General features: G+C 36.5%; 1 protein-coding gene across 3 annotated transcripts in view; it reads right to left on the reverse strand.

Annotated features, from left to right (window-relative positions):
- The window catches only part of FARSB (phenylalanyl-tRNA synthetase subunit beta), an 84125-nt gene that overhangs the window by 55422 nt on the left and 11681 nt on the right, over nucleotides 1-17022 (reverse strand). For all 3 annotated transcript variants that reach the window (XM_063790268.1, XM_063790269.1, NM_001246538.1), the window contains 8 exons: nucleotides 15449-15603; nucleotides 13461-13530; nucleotides 12179-12294; nucleotides 7010-7160; nucleotides 5822-5930; nucleotides 4201-4271; nucleotides 2713-2774; nucleotides 1438-1489 (listed from right to left, as the gene is read on the reverse strand). In XM_063790268.1, coding sequence (XP_063646338.1) covers nucleotides 1438-1489; nucleotides 2713-2774; nucleotides 4201-4271; nucleotides 5822-5930; nucleotides 7010-7160; nucleotides 12179-12294; nucleotides 13461-13502 — 603 coding nt within the window. In that variant the 5' untranslated portion in view covers nucleotides 13503-13530; nucleotides 15449-15603. The remainder of the gene's footprint in view (nucleotides 1-1437; nucleotides 1490-2712; nucleotides 2775-4200; nucleotides 4272-5821; nucleotides 5931-7009; nucleotides 7161-12178; nucleotides 12295-13460; nucleotides 13531-15448; nucleotides 15604-17022) is intronic.

The raw sequence follows: 17022 nt of genomic DNA on the forward strand, positions 1-17022 counted from the left end.
CCCCACTGCCAAGAAGCAGACATGAGTGAGGCCATCCCAGATCATCCAGTTGCTAGCCAACCAGTCAACAGACTACATATGGGTAAGCCCAGCAGAGATTAGCCAAACTTGCTCAGACCAGGAAAACCACCCTATTGACCAAAAGAATCATGAGATAAATAAATGGTTGTTGTTTTAAGCCACTAAGTCTTGGGGGTAGTTTGTTAAATAACAAAAGCTAACTGACAATAGATACTTAAATCCAAATCAACTTTTAAAAACTAATATTGCCTATATAATTTCAGTTATGCTTCATACAGTTATGTTTCTTTTGAAGTATAATTAACACTCTAGAATAAAATATGATGCTAAATGTTAATGTCTTCCGGAATAGGGAGGTTTTGATCTTAGCAGGTTTCATCTACTGTAAAAGCTATTTAAATAGCAGAAACTATTTCAGGCTGTGATTTACTTCATAAATGGCAAGGGAATAGTGAAAGATTCAAAGGGGAAGAAAAAGCTCATCAAAGAATGCTCTCACTGAATGAGAACCATGAAGTGACTGTGATACTGTTATGTTTTAGAACAGTCATCTTTATGTCAAGTCCCTTGGGGACAAAACCACCCAAGAATAATACTGGTTTAGATTTTTTACCAAGATCTTACGCTTGAAAATAACTATGTGGTTACTACTAAATTAGTCTTAATAATACATTTGCAATTATTTATTAGTTACAGTGATGCCTTCAGCAACTGTTAATTCAAGCGTGAACAGACTATGTTCGGAGGGCTGAGTAATCTTAAAAGGAGTGAGACTATAAATTACTTATTTAATAAGTTCTATTGTTCTACAGCACTGTAGGATGCTACAAAATAATTAACGACAATTTATTGTATATTTTAAAATATAGAGGAGCAGACTACGAATGTTCCCAACACAACAAAATAATAAATGTCTGATATGATGGATATGCCAACTACCATGATTTGATCATTACATATTATATACATGTATAGAAACATCACACTGTACCCCATAAATATGTACAATTATTATGTGCCAATTAAAGAATAAAAACATTTTTTAAAAAACTACTCAGTTAACTAGTTAATAGAATAAATCATAGGAATTATGACCACACAATGTTGTTGTATAATGTTGTGTTTACAGCTGCTGTCAAACTGTCTGAATTTAGATCCTAGCTCTACCACTTAAAAATAATAAGCAAGGTATTTAACATCTCAAGGTCTCAGGGACTCCATCTGGAAAAAGCTTAATAAGAGCACCTACCCTCACAGGATTATGGTGAAGACTAAATCCATGTAATGCACATAGTATAGCGCCTGACCCACGGGTGGGTAGGTAGGGGATGGATAGACAGACAGAACATGAGTGCTCTATAGCCATTATTATTAGCATTGTTGTCATAATCATGAAGTCATTTCTTAAGCACTTACTGGAAAGGTATGTGATTTTCCATTAGGAAAAACCACTTCAGCAGCTTCGACCCTGAAAACAAAAGCCAGAAATAAAATACTTAAGAAAAAAATGTGCCATAAATTACAGACATGAGTATGGTTATCAAATCTTTCATTTGGGCTACAACTACAGCCTCAACATACTCCATCTATCGCATTCCAACACTGTTTGGATTGATCTTGCTATAAACAATAATACTCTACTGTTTCATCTCCTAGGGCTCCGATGTCCTTTTTCAGGCACCACCTACTTGAAAGGTTTATTTTCCAGTACTGCAAAGCATGCATCCGACAGGGACTCCTTGCCAATACTGACACACACATTCTAGGCTTTACCAGGGCAGTGTGTTACATAATAAAACTGAAAGAATCACTGAAATGAAAATCAGTTGAAAAAAAACTGATACTGCCCATATAATTTCAATCATGCTTTCTACAGTTATATATTTATTTTCAATTATATTAATATTCTAGAATAAACTATGATGCTAGTACTAAGGACCACATAGATGTGTTAAATAGTTTTTTAAACTAAAAATATGCTTTGGAAAAAATACAGTAATCTTACCGACATGGGATACATGCTTTGCTCTTATATATGCTTCTCTACCTCTGTTTAGCTGCTCTTTTGCTGTTCCTCCATCTATATATTCTCAAATCCAATGATCCCCAAACACAGCTTAAATTTCATTGCCTCCATGAAGCCTTCTCAGATTGTATCAGCTGGCAGTAACTTGCCCTTACAAACAGCCGGAATATCACCAAAACTTTTTAAAGTACTTAATGCTTGTGACTTTATCCAATATTTATGCGTATGTCTTATCTCCCTGAACAGATTATATGTTCTAGTTATAGGAACCACATTTTTAATCTTTATATTTGTTTATTCATTCATTTTTTTAAAGACAGTGTCTCATTCTGTGACCGTCTCAAGTGCAGTGGCACAAACATAGCTCACAGCAGCCTCGACCTCCCAGACTCAAGCAATCCTCCTGCCTCAGTCTCCCCAATAGCTAGGACTACAGGCGCAGGCCACCAAACCCAAGTAATTTTTTAATTTTTTGTAGATATGGCGTCTTCTTGTGTTGCCCAGGCTGGTCTTGAATTCCTGGGCTCAAGCAATCCTCCCGCCTCAGCCTCCCAAAGTGCTGGGATTATAGGTGTGAGCCACCGCACCTGGCCTATCTTTACATTTAGCACAAAGCCTTGCCTTCAGAACAATGGGCCATCAATAAAGGTGCTGGATGAACTTACGTAAATTGATTCTCACAATATTCACTGAACATGGTGACAATAATATCAAGAACTATTTTTGCCTGCAAAGAAAAGAAAAACAAATATAGTAATCTATAAATATATTCTCTTCACTCAGATGGAAATGAATTAATATTTAATATAATTGTGTCCTCACATCTAATGGACCTTTACGTATACATTTTAAGAAAGGAAGTGGAATAAAAACATGAGTAGGTCTAGCCTTATCTTCAGGTGTTCTGCATTTACGCAGTTCTCTGACAGTTATAATCCATGACTGAGACAAATCGTTTCGTTCCCCCACCCCCAACCTCAGGTTCACTGGGCTTCAACAGAGACAAATGGCTAATTACTGGAATAAATCTTAACAATCTCCTAAGTCTCTGAAGCCAGACTGCTTGAATCCTGGCTCAAGCACTTATTAACAGTATGACACTAGGCAAACCACTTTTCTTACCTGTTAAGGAGATAATGAAAATTCCTATCTTGTCTGGTACTTACAAAGATTAAATAATTGGCATGTAGTAAACACCATATAGATTTGTTAAATAATTTTTCTATTTCAAAAAAAATTCTTAGAAAAAAAATACCGTGACCTTATTGGAATATATGCTTTACTCTTATATAAATATTTCACTCCTATATATACAGGCTTCAGGAAAGACATTCAAGGTCTGTAAATGCACGAATTAAATTTTTTAAAAAATTAATATTAAAAGCTGTACTACCCTGACAATATTTCTGAAGGCAAGGAGTACCTAAAAGTTATAAAGGAAATACCTTACAATGGTCTCTAATCCTATAAGATGTACATGAATACCATTTATTTGCCCTATTTCTATACTCCAGCCTTCTCCTGCCATTTGAGGTTACCTTTTTTAAATTTTTAACTGCCACCTCATTTAACATATGTAAAGAAGTCATATGTCATAGAATAAGCTTTCATAGCAATCCATTCCAATAGATGAACTGACTCAAAGTGGGTGAAGAATTATATTCTAGATAATTTTGTGTGCATAAACCAACCATCTATCAATTTACTAAATAAAGTTTCTTCATCGCCAGTTCTTTTTTTTTTTAAGATTTTACCAAGTACACAAAGGTACCAAATTACTCCACATATAAATTAAGTCAACTAGATAAACAATTTATATGGATTTCGCTATAGTACTCATTCCATTTTGTGTTTTATAGTTATGTATATGACTAACTCTCCCCCTAGGAGTTCTTTGAAGTGAAGAAACATGTAACTCATTATTAAATTCTTGGCACTGGAAAGACATTTGGTGCTCACTAAACATTTGTCGAATTAATGAAAGCACCATAACCAAAGTGTAGAATATCTCTATCTTTTTAATTGTCTAAATTTCTAAAATATGTTCCCACCTACAAAATGCACATATTTTAAATTTTAGCCACTTAGTCTTGGTCCGGAAATAAAATCTATCCCAGCTGATCATACAAAAATTGAGTAAAAGTTTTATTTACCTTAGTAAAGTCAGTTCCCGTGCATTCAATAAAAATATTTCTAGTATTTACTGTTATTTTGGAATGATCCCCTGCAATGAACACAAAACAATAACATCAAAATAACTAATTTCAGAAATAGAAGTGCACTATTAAGCTCAACAAAACAGAAACTACATTTTAAATGTAAAACTAACATTTTAAATTAAATTTACATTTTAAATTAAAAACTAACACCTTGGCCAGGGATGGTGGCTCACACCCACCAGCACTCTGGGAGGCCAAAGTGGGCGGATCACCTGAGGTCAGGAGTTCAAGACCAGCCTAACTAACACGGAGAAACCCCTTCTCTACTAAAAATACAAAATTAGCCAGGCGTGGTGGCGCATGCCTGTAATCCCACTTACTTGGGAGGCTCAGGCAGGAGAATCGCTTGAACCCGGGAGGTGCAGGTTGTGGTGAGCCGAGATGGTGCAATGGCACAACATGGTGCAATGGCACGACATGGTGCAATGGCACGAGAGTGTGCCATTGCACTCCAGCCTGGGCAACAAAAGCAAATCTCTGTCTCAAAAAAAAAAAAATCAAAAAAAAAAAAACCTAACATCTTAAGAGCAAAGGGATAAACAACTTATATTTAAAGCTCCTACTGCAAGTGGAAGAATAAAAATAAAATAATTAACAGGCCTTTACTGAATGCATACAATGTGTCAGGTGCTATGCCAAGCACTTAACATAGGTTGTCTCCTCTAATCTTTACCACAATCCCATGATGTAATTGCTGGCAAGAAACTAAATTCAGAGAGATTAAACTATTTGACCATGATCATGAGCAGCAAGGCTAGGATTTGGGTCTAGAACTGGTTACCTCTGGGGCCCATGTTCTTAACCACTGTAACTACTAGGGTCCAAGATCTTGAGAAGAAGCTTCTCCTTCTCATAGCAAATCAGCTAAGCCTCCTTCTTACCTCCAGAAATGCAAACATCTATGTCTCAGACATCATTAAGTTTTGTAAATACATTCAAACTGCCTCATAAAAATAGCCTTCAGAAAGGAATTAAGAGGGCAAAATTTAAATTAAAAGTTTTTGTTTAACTATATAACTAGGCAAGGCCAGGCATGGCAGCTCACATCTATAATCCCAGGGCTTTGGGAGGCCAAGGTGGGAGAATCGCTTGAGCCCAGGAGTTTAAGGTTTGCAGTAAGCCATGACTGCAGCACTGCACTCCAGCCTGGGTGACAGAGCAAGAGCCTGTCTCAAAAACAAAACAAAACAAAACAACAACAAAAAAAAACAAAAGAAAAAAAACTACAGACATGACAGAGTTTGACTTTGAGTTTAACCAAGTGAATTACCTGCTAAAACCAAAACATCAATAACCTTTGAAGAAACATAATAGAACCCAAAACCTAGCATCAGAAAATATTTATAAATGTATGAGCATAAGTTACATAAGAATCACCAATAAAATGTTGTTGAATAAATGAATGAAAAGAATGATTAGAATCTACAAAAGACCTGAGATACTCAGATTATGAGTTATTTGAATTTGATTCAGCCAAGTCTATTGAGAATTCTACAGAAATGCTGAAGATTAAAAGGAAACAGCAAAGATCTGTGATGCTTATAAAATAACTCACCATTGATGATGGGAGGCATTGAAAGGACGACACCATTGCTATCATAGATAACTGGATACAGGGGTTTGTTTTCAATGATATGTAAATAATGTTTCAGGTGACTGTCAGTCTGAAAACAAATTAAGTCAAATAAAATTAGTTTTTTTTTTTATTTCTATCACTATAGTTCACATACTGACCTAATATTAAAAAAGAAGAGAACGCCAGGTGTGGTGGTTCATGCCTGTAATCCCAGCACTTTGGGAGGCCGAGGCCGGTGGATCACCTGAGGTTGAGAGTTCGAGACCAGCCTGACCAACATGGAGAAACCCCATCTCAACTAAAAATACAAAATTAGCCAGGCGTGGTGGCACATGCCTGTAATCCCAGCTACTCGGGAGGCTGAGGCAGGAGGATCACTTGAACCTGGGAGGCAGAGGTTGCGGTGAGCTGAGATTGTGCCATTGCACTCCAGCCTGGGCAACAAGAGCGAAACTCCGTCTCAAAAAAAAAAAAAAAAAAGGAGGGGAAAAGTTAGAAAAACATTAAAACAGACCCAAATTAAAGAAAGCTCTAAATTTATAAGATTTTCTAATATAAATTAATATTCCAGTATTCAATGAACACAATTGAATCATTTCTCAAGAGTGAAAACAGATTTGCACTGGTATGCCTGAATCATTTCAAAGGAAACATAAACCATGACAAAACTATTTAGATAAATACGAAGAAGTCACTTGCAAATCAGGGCAAGGATGACCCTGCTTTTTCTAAACGACACCTATTTTTTCTACTTATTAAATACAATCCAAAGTGACTACTGAATTCATTTTCGCTGCTGGACTTTTAAATAATGGGAGATAGACAGCCTGTAACAGTATTTCCCACAAAAAACACTAGCTAAGTTTTACTGTTCTTTATACTTGCATGAGTTTCAATTGAAGATTACAATGTGGTATGGTCTACTTCAGTGGTTCTCAATCCTAGCAGTACACTGAAATCATATCAGAGGTTAAAAATTTAATAATAAATAAAATAAAACTATGTTCAGGTCCCACTCTAGATCAGATGAATCACTGTCTCTAGGTTGGAGTCTAGACACTGCTATTTTTTAAAAGTATTGATTACATTTCCCTAGTTGCAAGGCTTGACTTTGATGGAATTTCATGATTTTTGCAAAGCTGCTGCATAATCAAAAAGAATATTTACCTTGTATATGTTCATCAGTTCACAGGCTGTATACTCCTTGGTCTTATTTAGAGGCTTGAATTTGATATCTGAAGGACGCTTTGCAGTATAAGTAAATGGGCCCGACAAAGTGTCCAAATCATGGGTACCAATGGCAACCAGTGCTCTTTTCCTAATTGTTGAGAGGGTGAGGGAGAAGGAGGGAGAAAAGGAAAGGAGGAGAATGAGACAGATTTGAATATTCTAAAGCCAACATAAATACAGACTACATATTTTTTTAAATTATTTCAGACACTTCCCTGAAACAGCATATTGCTACTACATGGCATCATTAGTGGCATATAATGAACAAATTCTCACAACCATTAAGAGTACTGAGAAATCACAAAACTACCTGAAATACATGATTTCAGGAGCTGAAGAAAATTCCTTGCCATTATGTTTTCCCAAATATTGTTTCTAGGATATCTTCAAAGTTAGCATTTCCTTTACCTCTTTTAACCTATTTCTTCTTGATATACTCAAGTAAACATGTTTTAATAAATTAGAATGAACTACCAAATTGTGGGTTTTTTGGCTTTTCTATGTTTTCCTAAATTTTATCACATAGCTGCATTACCTTAGTCATGGAAAAAATTTAATTTTAATTTTAACAGCTCTGAATTACAGTTCAAGTTTACTTTAATGTATAAGGAAAGTTCAAAAGGTATTCATTTCACTTGTTCTACAGTTTATCCACAAAGGATTTAAGGTAATTTTAGGAAATTACAGCAAGCTACAAAATAGGAGAGAAAGAAATAGAAGTAGGGATGTAAAACCGAGCCACGAAATGTTAATTCTGAATTGAATCTAAAGGCCTAAGTCTTACCAGGAAAGGACACAAGTTTGGCTTTCTAACAGTCAATTTGAAAGGAGGAACTTGGTCAAAATTTGTGTTCTTAACATTCTTTAGTTTAAAATGTATGTACACTAAATTAGTTTAAAATGCTTAATATTAAATTTTGGTCAACTTCTAGGACTGCAGGACTGGTGAACTACAACTTTAATAAATAGGGTTAAAAAGAATTGCTAACAGGCAATAAGGGAGTGTTACTTTACTCAATTAGTCATATGCTTACAGAAGATAATAAACCCAGAACTATCATAGGATAAAATATGCATGGTTTGATAAATGTAGGTAAATTAATAATTGACAAATGCACAGGTAAGAAAGTCTGTCTTCTTAGATATTAACATTGGTCCCTTAATCCTAAAACAGTACCTCAAAACATCACCAAAATTTCAACTTCAAATCAGCAACAAAAAAACATAAATCCAGATGAATCAAAGACCTAAGCATTTTGAAAAGCAAAAGACAAACACACAGGCACACATACAAAAGACACCATAAAAATTATTCAAAGAAAATATAGAGGCCAGGTGAGGTGGCTCACGCCTGAAATCTCAACACTTTGGGAGGCCAAGGCAGCAAGACTGCTTGAGCCCAAGAGTTCAAGACCAGCCTGGGCAACATGGTGAGACCCCATCTCCACAAAAAATGTAAAAATTAGCTGGCTGTGGTGCCACACACTTGTGGTCTCAGCTACTTGGGAGGCTGAGGTAGGAGGATCACTTGAGCCAGGAAGGTCAAGGATATAGTGAGCTGTGATTGCACCACTGTAGTCCAGCCTGGGCAACAAGGTGAAACTCTGTCTCAAAAAAAAAAAAAAAAAAAGATAAGAAAATATAGAAGAATATGCTTAGGCCGGACGCGGTGGCTCACGCCTGTAATCCCAGCACTTTGGGAGGCCAAGGCAGGTGGATCACAAGGTCAGGTGATCAAGACCATCCTGGCTAACATGGTGAAACCCCGTCTCTACTAAAAATACAAAAAATTAGCCAGATGTGGTTGGCGGGCGCCTGTAGTCCCAGCTACCCGGGAGGCTGAGGCATGAGAATGGCATGAACCCAGGAGGCAGAGCTTGGCGCACTCCAGCCTGGGCGAGAGTGCGAGAGTCCGTCTCAAAAAAAAAAAAACAAAAAAAACGATATGCTTAAAACTGTAGAGTCAACTTCCAGGACACCACTTCTTAAGTAGGTCATAAAATCTAAAAGTCATACAGGAAGACTGATAACTATACCCAAATTAAAAACCTTACATGTCCAAAAGAAACTAAAAGTCAAAAAACACAAAAAAAGGTTTACAACATATATACAGTAAAAAGATTAACATTCCAAATATAGTAAGATATGAAAAAACTAAAAATATTCAGAAATCAAGGTTTTATCTAACATAATGGTAAAAATTTCAAAGTCTTGCTATAATAGAGCAGCAACTGAAAGCTGAAAGAACTGAGCAGAAAACTGAACCACTGCTGAGTCTGAATCTAGCTAAGTATTCAAGTCTTTGCCTGAAAGAACAAAAACCACTCTTCAGAGAAACATAGCAAAGTCAAGACTCTTCCCTAATATGATATTCTATATGCATCAAAAGGCAATGGACATGAGAAGAAATATGGAAGACATGACTCTTACTCCAGACAAAACTAGTCCATAGAAACTAACGCTAAGATGCCCCAGATTCTGATACTGCCACATAGATTTTAAAGCTGCTACTAAAAAATGTTCAAGAATTATGGAAGAACATACACATAATAAATAGACGAGGAAATATCTGCAGAAAAGAAGGAACTATTTTTTTTAAAAGGCAGTGGATTGCAGAGATGAAAAGTAAAATAACTGAAGTAAAAGACTCACTAGGCACTTCAGGCCAAGACAGAATAACACACTAGATTTACTCTTGCCTGAAACAACCGAAGAGCAAAATATATGGAGCAATAGTTTTTATGGCAACTAACAGCAGGCAATAAAGGGCAGCAATCCCTGAGACACAGGAAACAAGTGAGGTGAGCCCTGACTATAGGGCAGGAAAGCAGGCCCAGTGGAGCCCAGGAGACTCCCTGAGAGCAAGAGACATAGCTGAGAGTTTGGGGAGGCCAAGGTGGGCAGAGTCCCAGAGAAAACCAGAGAGCTACACAGAGAGAGAACTCTGAAGATATGCAGAGGGTCCCACTGGAATACTGGTGAGCTCAGTATTGATCAGAACGTGAAGCTGAGAAAACTACCCAAGGCCAGGAAAGAATTACTCAACGGAATTAGAAGAAACAGTGCTCCATGCTCACACAGACTAAAACTTCACTGCTCATGTAGCAATGGATATAGTAGGCAAAGGGTCTTGCCTCAGCAGTAGGGACTAATTAGCCTAAAAAAGAGGCTTAATCAATAAAAATAGAGGAAAAAATAAGAGAAGAATCAATGAAACCAAAAGTTCATTCTTTGAAAGATCAATAAAATGAGTGGTTCATGCCTGTAACCCCAGCACTTTAGGAGGCTGAAACAGGAGGATCACTTAAAGCCTATAAGGCCAGCCTGGACAATAAAGCAAGACCCCTGTCTCTACAAAAAAATTAAAAAATTAGCCAGGTGTGGTGACTCATGCTTGTAGTCCCAGCTACTTAGGAGGCTGAGGCAGGAGGATCACTTGAGCACAGGAGTTCTGGAGTTACAATGAGATGATCATGCCACTGGACTCCAGCCTGGACAACAGAGAAAAACCCTGTCTCAAAACAAACAAACAAACAAAAAGATCAATAAAACTGATAAACTTCTAGCCACACTGATCAAAGGAAAAAAAAGAGAGAAGACAGAGGAATGAAAGAGGTGACATCACTACAGATACCATAGATATTAAAAGGATAATAAAGAAACATTATGAACAACTTTGTCAATAAATAACTTAGACAATATCGATATATTCCTTGAAATATGTAAACTTCCAAAGCTCATTAAAGAGGTTAATTAGGATTTACTGACAGAAAAGAACTCTGGCACACCAAAGTATTAGGATGTGTTCAATTCTTCCCCTTAGAAAAAGCTCATGATTTCCAGAAATACCAAATAAAACAGAGCTTAAAGTTAAATTAAGTAAGAAAATGTCTGTTTAGATTAAAATAACTTCTTAAAATAAACAGATAATAGAGCCAGAGCAGATAATCTGGCTCAACCACTTAAGTTATACCTATACTTGTCAGAAATCTTGTATTTTGTTCTTAATTTTGAAATTATATTTAAATTGTTATTGTTTTGCTTAATAATGACATATTAGCAAGCTGACATATAAACTCTTTTATATACAAGGACTGGGAATAAATGCTATTTGGAATCTGAAAAAAATGTTGCTACTACCACATGGACAAAGATGTTTTTCACCACAGCAGAAAATGTCTACGGTTCTCCCTCTATCCTGTCCCTAGCCCATCCCATACACATAAACCCCTCCTAGGCTCTACAGTTTACTAAACTACAATTATTAGCAAATAACTGCAGCAGATCTCACACAAAAAAATAAATAAAAATTCTTTTTCTATTTTTATTTGAGACATATATAACTATCAATCATACCTTTGGATCAACATGCAGTAACTTATGCTGATCTATTTCAGAACCAACACAAATAAGCTTAATATGTTAGGCTAAAGTCTGAGGTTTCTCATCATCAGTAAGTATACAGTTTCCATTAGGATTTTGAAATACTTAAATTTGTTCAAGGATTCCCGTTGTTACCTTCACTGACCTTTAAGAGTTCAGAAATTATAGAGGTGTGAAGATTATTGCCCTAAAGGAGCTGTGCAGGAAATTATGCATAGTAAAGACTGAATAAGTAAAATTTAATCACTTAAACTCAAGTTCTGTCAATTTATAATTACTCTCACTCAAAAAGTGAGAATAAGCCAAAATGTTATTTCCATTTTAAAAATGATATATCATACTTCATTACCACGGTTTATACTTAGTAGCATAATCCACGACTGATCTGAACCAAAACAACAACAACAAAAAGCAGGGAAGTCTCTAGGACTAGATAATTCTTCTCTATACAGTATTCAAAATATACCTCCTGTTTCTCCATGCATATGGCATTTACAAGCAGTAAAAGGTATCTGGTAAAGCAAAGTGAAATTGTCATATTCTGTCACATACTATTAATTTAGAAATGATTTGTAAAAAATCTGCAGAGGAAGAAAGGAAGGAGAGAGAGAGAAAGAAGGCAGAAGTGGCAAGAGAGAAGAGGGAGAGGGATCAGGATGGAAAGGAGATAGGGAGACAAAGGGAAAGGGAAAGGCAAGGAAGAAAGAAAATGCAACCACAAACCTGCAAATATTCTGATGTAATTTCTCCTGAAGTTCAATGAAGCTGTCATATCGATCTTTAGTAAACTTTATATTACGGAGAACTGCTGCTACCGCAAAAGGACGTATCTTAGCTGTCTGAAATTCATAATATCATTAGAGATAGCAAACAGTAAGGCTTTTCTTTGTAATATCTTGTAATAGGAAGGCAGCTGCATTCTTGCCACTGGCATACATTTTCATTCAAACAAGTATATATTAATTTATTCAGTCAACAAGTAATAAAGTGGTAAACAAGAGAAAAAGTCACTACCTTCACAGAATTTATATTTCAGTAAGATTTCTGAAAATGTATTAAATAATTGAGAAAAAGTTTGCTCATAATTCATATATTTACCAAACAACCCCTCTGAAAAGTTTAAAATCTTTTAAAATTTCATTAATGTTCCACAATTTAAACAATTATATCTCAAATGTGTTTTAAACACGCATTGGATATTATTATCCAAAATTATTTATGGAAAGCAAAGGCTTTGTTCTTTTTCATTCCTAGGTTAAAAAAAAAATGTTTTTTTAAGGGCTAGGGGCTAAGTATGTAATCATTTTAGCAAATGATCAAAGAAAATCACATTTTTTAGAAGGGTAAGCTTTGGACCAGGCACAGAGGCTCACAGCTATAATCCCAGCACTTTAGGAGGCTGTAGGGGAAGGATCCTTTGAGCTCAGGAATTTGAGAGCAGCCTGGGCAACATAGTGAAACCCCATTTCTAAAAAATACAAAAAATTAGCTGGGTGTGGTGGCGTGTGCCTGTACTCCCAAATACTCAAGAAGCTGCAGGGGAAGGATCCTTTGAGCTCAGGAATTTGAGACTAGCCTGGGCAACATGGTGAAAACCCATTTCTAAAAAATACAAAAAATTAGCCAGGTGTGGTGGCGTGTGCCTGTACTCCCAAATACTCAAGAAGCTGCAGGGGAAGGATCCTTTGAGCTCAGGAATGAGACCAGCCTGGGCAACATGGTGAAACCCCATTTCTAAAAAATACAAAAAACTAGCCGGGTGTGGTGGCGTGTGCCTGTACTCCCAAATACTCAGGAGGCTGAGGTGGGAGGATCACTTGAGCCTGGGAAGCAGAGGTTGCAGTGCGCCAAGACTGCACCACTGCATTCCAGTCTGGGCAAAAGAGCCAGACCCTGTCTCAAAACAAAAAAAAAGAGTAAGCTTTGTTTCTCTTTCCTCCCCACTTTATACAGACATGTACAAAAGAAAATTTTTAAAAGAAAAATAAGAATTTATCCTTATTACCTCTTCTGTGATAATCAATTTCTGGATTTTTCCATCAGGCATTACCCGTTTATACACTGGAGCCTTTATCCTAAAATAATATTTAAATGAATTTACTCATAATTAATCAAGACATTATATAAAATAATTACATTCTATGTTGTATATAGTAAGTATACAAAATGAATTAGGGCAATGGGTTGAGTTACAGCAAGTCAAATTTTGGCTGAACACTAAAAAAAAAAACAAAAAAAAAAACTAACAAGCTTTTTAACATTTAAAGTTGTCCAAAAATGACATAAGATGCCTCATAGTAATGTATTTCCTATCACTAGCATCCCAGCAGAGGCTACAAACCATTAACTGAGCAACTGTTTAAGGAGCATTTCAACATCAGCTGAGGGACTGGATTAGATAACCTTTAAGTTATGATAGTTATTCTAACCATGAGATTCTGAGCTTCTAGGAAGAAACAGAGCTTATGGAAAATACAGATTCCCTGGTTCCATCTGGCCCTACTGAATAAAATAAGTGAAGACAAAGATTTGGTAAATGGTGCATTTTGAAGGCATCTCTAGGGAACTCTTATCATAGGGAGAAGTTGGGAACTACTGTTTTAAGGCAGTGCTTCTCAAATTTCAATGTGCTTACAATCAATTGGGGAGTTTGTTAAACCACAGATTCTGATTAATAGGTGTTGGGTGGCGACTAAGACTGCATTTCTAGTAAGTTCTCATGTGATTCAGATGCTGCTGGTCCATGGACTCACTTTAAGTAGAAAACATTTTAAGTTGCTTTCCTAATTCTGTCTGATCATAAAAATCACAAGGTGACTGGTAAAAATACAGATTCTCACTGGGCAGGTTTGGGAAACGAACTCTCAGGAGCTATCCTTGATCCTAAAATAAAAGCATCTGATTGTCCCGCAGGAAACCAACTGAGTCAACTCTAAAATTTTAACCATCCTTAACCTAATGCCTAATTATCACCATTTCACCAATACCCATCACTCACCTAAACCCTCACAATTTCAGAATCTAGCCCATCAGTTAGAACTCTTATTCTTTTGCAGCTGACCAGATAATGAAGAAGTAATCAAAAATAAAAACAATTTTTAATAGCTGTTCATTTTTTTCACTGTATATATTTGTTATCCTCTATCTTTTTTTTTTTTTTTGAAACAGAGTCTCCCTCTGCTGCCCAGGCTGGAGTGCAGTGGTGCAAATCTCGACTCACTGCAACCTCCACCTCCCAGGTTCAAACGATTCTGTGCCTCAGCCTCCTGAGTAGCTGGGATTACAGGTGCACGCCACTATGCCTGGCTAATTTTCATATTTTTAGTAGAGACGGGGTTTCACCATGTTGGCCAGGCTGGTCTTGAACTCCTGACCTCAAGTGATCCACCAGCCTCGGCCTCCCGAAGTGCTGGGATTATGGGCATGAGCCACCATGTCCAGCCCCTCTATCTTCATTAAATGAAAAGCTGGAAGGGGCCTTATAAATCTTCTTCATTATAGATTAGGAAATTGAAACTAGAAAGGCCAACTAACTTGCTCAAGATCACAGAGCCGTCATAAGATCTTTGGTTTTTCCAGTTAGGAGGCTTCACTCCTGAGCTTCCTTAGAACTCATAATGTAAGGGTATTTATTGCTAGCTCTCCATTTCCTCTCAACTTTTAACACATCCAGTGAACTACTCATTCCAATTAGATCACGGAGGGGAATCACACACACCTGCTAAATAATTTTTTAAGACGCCATAAAAGCATTAAACACCAGTTTTAAAATATGTTCTCGAAGATGAATGGCTATGACTAAAATTTTCATGGAAATTTTCAAATGGCTACAATCTGCATGAATCTAATTCCTCAAATCAACCCTCTATTAAGAGCTAAAGCTACGTTCCTCTACAAGCTTTTTCCTAGAAATTTAAACATGGCTGCTGATAATGACAAGGAAAGAAAAGAAAACCCAACTTAGCAAAGTCTTTAAGGAACATATTTCCTTACCTTTCTTTGAAGACCTGAAGTCCTCGAACCAATCCTTCCAGACACAGGAGATCATATCTATTGGCAGGGACGTCAATTTTGTAAAGAACAACATCAGAGGCTCCTGCTGCCTTTACATTACCTTGTTCTTTACTTATTATTTCCTTCTCAGATGTCTAAAACAAGCCAAAAAGTAATGATAAAATTAAATAATTTAAACTCTCTTTAAAAAGTAAAAGTTGTCAGCCCTATAAGGCAGTAACTACATTATACATATTTTCTACAACAAGAACATGGGATTATTATATCCACGACAAAAACAACATGAAAATATTAAGTGTTATAATCATAGCAGACAGAAAAATACTTCAGCTTTAACTGAGTTCAGATATCTGGCAACCTCAATCACCCCAGAAAAGCACAAATCCATCTAAACAAGGGTCAGCAAGCAATAGCCCCCTGGCCAAATCATACCTGATACTTGTTTTTGTAAATAAAGATTTATTGGAACACAGACAGACCCATTCATTTACATATTATCTACTGCTACTTACACACTGCAATAGCTGAGTTGTAACAGAGACTATAGAGCCAAAAAGCCTAAAATATTTACTATCTGGCCCTTTACAGAAAAAGTTTTCCCATCTCAAGCTAAAAGAAAATTAAAACATCACCAAGAACATAAAGTAACAACAACAAAAGTGTCAAAGGGGTAAAAGAAAGATGATTCACTAAATAAAAGAAACACAACTTCTTATAGGATGACTCTAAAACCTAAATCCTGTGGGCACCCAAGTCCACATGAGAATGAGAGGGGTAGTATAAAAACTAAAAACAGTCAGAGACCATCAGACACTGGTAAAAATTAGAAGGGATAATAGGTGCAATGGGAAGCAAACTAGTGATAGCAAAGGGATAGTGCAGCAGAATGAAGGCAGCCAAGAGGGAGATGACAGAAGAAACACCACTAGAATCACGTTTAATGCAGTGGCAAAGAGTTTAGAATATCTCAAGCACCACACTACAGCAGAGTAACAGATTTTCTTAAACATAACCACTGCAGAGAAGTTACACTCTATTCCTTATGTTTACTACAGCAGGGAACTGTAAATATATTTAAGAAATTTTCACTTGAAATGATTACAAGTTGTATTCCAACTGTTAATGTTACCCTTTCATTATGTGGAAACTCCACTTAACCAGAATTCCTACTATTTCCACCAACAACAACCTGCTAAAATAACTGATGGATTTCTATCAAAATATGTAACGATTTTTGTTTTACATGATGCCCTCCCACTGCCACAATATAAGTAGTTCAAATTTTTGTCCAAATTAAGAATTATATCCACATTTGCACAATATGCAGAGAAATTCACTTCTGGCCACGAGTATTATGTGCCAAAGTCCCACCCGAGGAACCACAGGAGTCTATGCAATGCTGGGGCTGTACAAGGTGGTGCTGGGCTCCAAAAAACATCTACCTTGGGCATCTCAAACTTAGGAGGCAAATTTTTATAATTAGGGAAAATGAAAAATGAAAAACAAGCGAATGAAGAGGAGGAGGAAGGAGTAAAAAGGGGGAAAAGAAAAGA

This window comes from Pan troglodytes, chromosome 13 (genome assembly GCF_028858775.2).
Source record: "Pan troglodytes isolate AG18354 chromosome 13, NHGRI_mPanTro3-v2.0_pri, whole genome shotgun sequence".
NCBI lineage: Eukaryota > Metazoa > Chordata > Mammalia > Primates > Hominidae > Pan > Pan troglodytes.